Source organism: Pollicipes pollicipes, unplaced genomic scaffold, assembly GCF_011947565.3.
Source record: "Pollicipes pollicipes isolate AB1234 unplaced genomic scaffold, Ppol_2.1 Scaffold_5724;HRSCAF=6776_pilon_pilon_pilon, whole genome shotgun sequence".
Taxonomy (NCBI): domain Eukaryota; kingdom Metazoa; phylum Arthropoda; class Thecostraca; order Pollicipedomorpha; family Pollicipedidae; genus Pollicipes; species Pollicipes pollicipes.
Genome location: NW_023596746.1, coordinates 12,938,815 through 12,945,027, shown reverse-complemented (window position 1 = coordinate 12,945,027; position 6,213 = coordinate 12,938,815). Strand labels below are relative to the sequence as shown.

At 48.0% G+C, this 6,213-nt stretch overlaps 1 protein-coding gene across 1 annotated transcript in view; it reads right to left on the bottom strand.

Moving 5' to 3' along the window:
* Window positions 1–5,121, bottom strand: part of LOC119102690 (ovostatin-like) — a 10,414-nt gene extending 5,293 nt beyond the window's left edge. Inside the window, exons 1-3 of the mRNA XM_037226147.1 lie at window positions 4,494–5,121; window positions 774–909; window positions 9–192 (exon numbers count right to left, since the gene is read on the bottom strand). Coding sequence (XP_037082042.1) covers window positions 9–192; window positions 774–909; window positions 4,494–4,720 — 547 coding nt within the window. The 5' untranslated portion in view covers window positions 4,721–5,121. The remainder of the gene's footprint in view (window positions 1–8; window positions 193–773; window positions 910–4,493) is intronic.
* Window positions 5,122–6,213: the final 1,092 nt, after the last annotated feature.

Sequence of the window (6,213 nt, the reverse complement as noted above, 5' to 3'; positions counted from 1 at the left end):
GTCTCCGCCTGTAACAGCACCTAGTCTGGAAGTGTGGGAAGTCGTCTGGTTAATGTCTCCGCCTGTAAAAGCACCTAGTCTGGAACATTTCGCGAGTCTTACCCTACTCGCATAGACGCGGCGAGTGACGGCACCTCCTAGTCCGATCTTTGCCAGCACGACGTCGATCTCGACACAGCCGTCCGTGTCCGTCTGAAATGGAGCAATCCTGCATTAGCCTTGAGCCCAAATTGGCGGCGCGTGGTCGATTGAGACAACCTTTCTATTTGTGCGTATTTTACGCATGGGCGCTTGTTCACCCGGTGCGAAACTGCAAGGTACATCGGACTGTTGTTATCATGCTCGAGAGCCATTCATTCGCACTGCACAAGGATTACCCTGCATGATTATTGGATCTGACAGTGTGCCATGGGCCAACGAGCAATGCTTTTGAGTCACAAACGTCTGACAACATCAAGCGCGGGCACACCAGCCGTCCAATATTCACACCGCTGGGGAGCCGCACGTGGCGGGTGAGAACAGTGCACGGCACAAGAAAATAAATATGTGCTATTTGAGAATGCCACCCGACTCATCAAGCCACAAATGAGTCATATGTGGTCAACGTTAGCTTGAGCGCCTGGCATCGTGCAACAGCCCTCTCGTCTCTCGTCCCTGGCTAGAACTGCAGACCGTCGACACCAGGATTACATGGACGTATGTTACCAGACCAGGCGCTAGCCAGTGCCGACAGTGTATGCCCATATGCTGGGTTCGTGCTATCGGAAACGGACCTCCTCCGTGAAGGTCACGTTCGAAGGCGGCGGCTTCTCGGAACTTGACCCGTGCCGGCGTCGGAAGAAGAACGTCGACGGACGGGACACCAACAGCTTCAGGGCAGCGCCCGGCACCGGCTTCCCGAACGTGTAGCTGCGACAAAGCGGTAGACATCATGATATCATCGCTGGCAGAGCTCTGAACATCTTATCATGGAGCGCTGGACACCATGACATCATGGCTGGCACAGCGCTGGACGTCATGGCATCATAGCTGGCAGAGCCCTGGACATCATGACATCATGGTTGGCAGAGCGCTGGACAACATGGCGTTATGGCTAGCAGAGTGCTGGACATCATGACATCATGGCTGGCAGAGCGCTGGATATCATGGCATCATGCCTCGCAGAGCGCCGGACATCATAACATCATAGCTGGCAGAGCGCTGGACATCATGACATCATGGTTGGCAGAGCGTTGGACAACATGGCGTTATGGCTGGCAGAGCGCTGGACATCATGACATCATGGTTGGCAGAGCGCTGGATATCATGGCATCATGCCTCGCAGAGCGCGGACATCATAACATCATGGTTGGCAGAGCGCTGGACATCATAACATCATGGTTGGCAGAGCGCTGGACACCATGACATCATGGTTGGCAGAGCGCTGGACACCATGACGTCATGGCTGGCAGAGCGCTGGACACCACGACGCCATGGCTGGCACCGGACAACCGCATCACCGTCCTCGCTGGCACTCTGCGCAGACGGTTGAGCACAACAGAGCACAATACAAAATACAACGGAAGCTCCAAACTGCCCCTGCCAATTTAACTGACTTGAATCAGCAGTCAGCTGATAGCGATCGGCTCCACATGACATCACGACCAGTGACAAAAAAAAAAAACACCATTCTGTTTGACTTGTATAGAATTTGGATTTCACCAACGTCTTAAACATGCATATGCACGGGTACGGGTTCGATTTGTGTAAATGATACGTGGGCCGAGCCAAGAATACGGAATACGGTACCTCCTCAAAATATGGTTCTCAACAATTTAGCTTATTTCATTCAACTTATATTTTCGCCAGTTTTAAAACAAAAGTCAATAATGAGATGTTAGACAGCCCTTAGTTTCAGCAGCATAGCACATCGCAGCCAGGACAAAAAAGTGCCCACCGGAGACAGACTTTATGAAATGATAAGCACTTTCTTCAAGATGCGTATACTCCAACTAAATATATTGGGGATCTCAAACTTCTTTTCAAGGCCCAAATAAACACGGTTGGGGGGGGGGGGGTCGTCGCAAAGGACAATTAACGGGCACCCTTGTGCCCATAGCGCAATGGGTCTCGGATGATTTAGAAACCCACAACAGGCCTGGAAAACTAAAATTCTCACGATCAGGTTTCCTTTTGAGCTCAACATTTTCCCTCCTAATAATGCGAAATAGATACTCTAGCAAAACACAATACGTACGGTCATGTCCCGCTTTTAGTGATGTCGCATTCAGATCATTGATAGAATGCAGACATGCACACTACGAATATAGGCAGCCCAAGGAATTTGAGAATGGGCTCGTCTCTGTTAATCTCGCATTGGTTTGAAAATCGCAGATCGAATAAAGCGAGACGGCGCTGGTAAAAAACATGCAATCAAAAATAGAAAAAGACGGTATCGGGGTGCGAGCACATTTAGCACACGATAATAATATGGCTCTCTCATGATACTCTCAGCAGGCCATACTCTCAGCAGACCATACTCTCAGCAGGTCATGATGCTCTCAGCAGGCTATGCTCTCGACATGATGCTCTCAGCAGGCCCTGATACTCCCAGCAGGCCATAATCCTCTCAGCAAGATACTCTCAGCAGGCCATGATGCTCTCAGCAGGCCGTATCCACCCTTTGAATTCAAGGCTATGTTTGTTTTTTTCGTGGACGGTACACCCGAAGCGTCCGCTGCACCGCATCCAAGCAAACCTGGCCTGGACACCCCTGCATTCGAAACACCGAATGCCTGAACAATCGCTGGAGGCAGCACATCGTGGTTCGTACATATCAGTGCAACGCATGAGGAAGATTGACGCGATGCATTATTTGATAAAAACGGTGATCTCTTTACCTGCAAAGCAAAAGGAAAACCGTCGCTGTTTGCTCATTTCCTTTCGTAGGTTACCACGCGCCAGTTGAATGACCTTCGCTCGTGTGAGGGTAAATTTGACCCCTGATACTTCAAAAAGCAATAGAGCTAGGCACACAAAATTTACAGGGTGGATTGGCTTGGATGTGGACTCATTTTTTGTTCAAAATTTGAGGTTCATTAACCAGGATCTTAAAATAAAGTCTTAGGTCAAACAAAGTCAAGCAAGGTCAAATTCAACATTGATGTCCAAATTGCCCTCAGGACCCTCATACAACCGCCTTGGACTTAAAACATGTTTTATGTAAACCGCCACTGGTGCTCACCTGAAGCAAGTGATCATGTTTGGCCTTTAGAAGGTCACGGTGACCAAAAACCTACGAGATTGTTCTGATTTTTAAAAATTCGAGTAAGCAAAGTGAATTGCACCAGTGAGCATGTTCCTAAAACGGGAGGTTGATCAGAGTAATCTCAGGTCAGTGACCTACTGAGACCATTGAGAAGTTCATGGAATATATCTGTCGCAGTGCAGGCTATCAAGACATTTGAACAAGCATCAAAAAACATTTCCGAAAGCAACCTCTCAAAAAGGGGATAAGCTTTGGCCGTGGGCTGACCTGCATACCAGACCCTAGGCCAATAGAGTTCCTTGAAAGCCTGCGTAAGTTTGTATTGCCTAATAAACTATCCAAGAGATGTGCCGCTCCGTCTTACACTCCTCTGTCGCATCAGACTGAACAAATCCCTATAATGTGCCCTCGATGACAGCCACGATCTGTTTTTGACCTGCCATAGATCAGCGGCATTACACAGTAAATGTACTTCGCATGTGACAAAAGATCCACTATTCAATTGCCTGCAGCTATGCAAGGTCTGGCGCAGCTACATGGCGTCGTTCAAAAATTATTTTATAAAAAAACGTTTGGCTAGTCAACGTGGCTCCCATCCGAGCGTGTGGTAAAGCTTGCCGTGCTTTACACCAAAACCGCCCGGCCACATTTAAGGCAATATTTCAAATATTTCAAATATAAAGCATGCGTTGTGAATGATCTTATGTTCAACTGCGCAGTGAAAACACTTAGGCTGCCTTATAAGCTGCCACCTTATCGTTCAGGTATTTTGTTCTACAGATTGCAAGACTCTGATGCTGTTTAATATGCTGATATCACATCGCCTAGTTAATTGGTTTCTCGCTTTTCCATCACTGAAATGACCGTTTTTTCAAGCTAATGACAAGAATGGCTAAGTATTGAAACCATATGTCATGTGCATTAAGTATGTTGCCAGCAATTTGTGATTAGGTTTCTACGGCGTTATTTATATATGCACATAATTTGTGCGGATGCATTTCTTTATTTTTATCCCCGTAGCATGTGCCTGAATTCATCTTCGATGATTCTGTGGACCACCCAAATCGCTTTTAAAAATATATAAACACTATGAAAAGAGCGTGGCTAAGGTTACCCGCAACCATGCCAACAAGCTAGCTCCTGCTGCGATCTACGCAGTACCCTAACTGCCTTTGGCCTGCAAGATGCGGCGCAAATAGCAGCAACAGCCCCTGGCATCCGCATTACGGCGCAACTGGGCACTCACGTGGCGCAGACTTTGAGGGTGACGGTGTTGGCTTGGTTAGTGATGTATTTAGGGCCGGTGATGGTGACTTCGAAGCGGGGCAGCACGTACTCCTCCACCTCGAACGGCCGCTTCACGATGTTGTCGCTGCGCTTCACATGGATGGTCCACCTGCCCTGCAAGTTTGGCATGACAGGGTGACGACAGTGAAACATCTCGCGGGAGCGTGACGGTGCGATGCCTCGCATATTCTGCAAGGCGCCACACAGTGAAACACACGTTACATGGCGCTTATTCTTCCATCAATGCCCGGATTGGCGTGTGTCACCTATAAAGTAGTATTTCATTGGCAGTGAATGTAATGAGCGCATGATCTATGTGCGTAAATGAAGCGCCAGCGAATCTGCAAAGCAATGGGGCTGCTCTCTCCATCATCAGGTTAACATGAGCGCCTGCGTGATACGCTACTGCGGCATTGAAGGCATGATGAAGCTTTTTTTCAAAAGCAAGGTATGAAACTACGCACACTTTGTTTAAGCTGAGAGGGCATCAGTCAACGGGCCTCAAGTGTTTAACGACCGTTAAACCAGCTTTTGCCTACACACAGATAAAATAATTCAACTTCTTCGGTGCGTCACGAGCCCCCAACTTACTTGAACGAGGAATGGCGAGCAGCACACGTAGCAAAAATAAAACCGGTTACTCTTATATGGTACAGTGCTTGTGAATTGTGCAAATGATACAGTGTTAATAAAAAATGTCACTTACTTAAGGAATATCACGTATACATTCGTTATAAGGAGGTCAGAGCGAGTAGAAATACAACACTTGCCATTGCGTACTGGTTTCAGAGAGCTCGTTCTGCGAGGTAGACTTTTTCAAGCTCCATGGTAGCTGATGCTGGTGGTACCTGGCTAAATTATGATGAGCGAGGTACTTTAAAGTGCCAAGGCTCGCAGTCATCCCATGAAGAGGCTGACAGTCGCTCAGGGTGCAGATTCAACATGCTAATTTACATCTAAATAATGGATGAATTCGAAAGCACTACCTTTGACAACTTCCGCAGGAAACAAACCACAGGCTCCGGAATAAAAGACGTACTATGACCTCTTGATGCGTTCATCGAACTTCCCGAGAACTTGATGACCACGCATTTGACGCTAACAGACGAGATTCGAGAATGGCATTTTATTTCGAAAAAAGTCGCGTTATGTTGACGGGCGCGGTTAGTCCGTGTTCATAATGCTGCTCCCTGTTATGGTGCAGGTCACCGTCCGTGCTCAGAGAGCTGGAAGTATCTATATTGTGGAGCATATCCAACTGAAATTGACAGATTGGCGGCGTCAGATGTGACGCTTGTGTCGCTGGTGGTACGCAGGCGGGCAGGTAAGCAGCCGAGTGTATGGTACATTGGCTCACAGCTTACCACCGACCTCACGTCATGCTGTGACCGTCACAAAGCTGTCAGTGTTGTAGTGCAGGGCATGAGCCGACCTACCGTCCAGTGTGGCACTTCGCTAGTGAACGTCGCGTACTTGCGCAGTGCTACATTTTTAAGCTTATGTTGGGGTTTGGATTATTCCGAGGCAACTTACCTGACTCACGCTCAATAAAATAAACTGCCGAGTGGTTTACAACCATCGCCGAAATTCACTCTTCATCTTTCCGCCAATGGATATGTGGATTCGATTCGACCCACAGCCGTTCCCAAGATGAAACGCTAGAGCCGTGGCGAGTGATG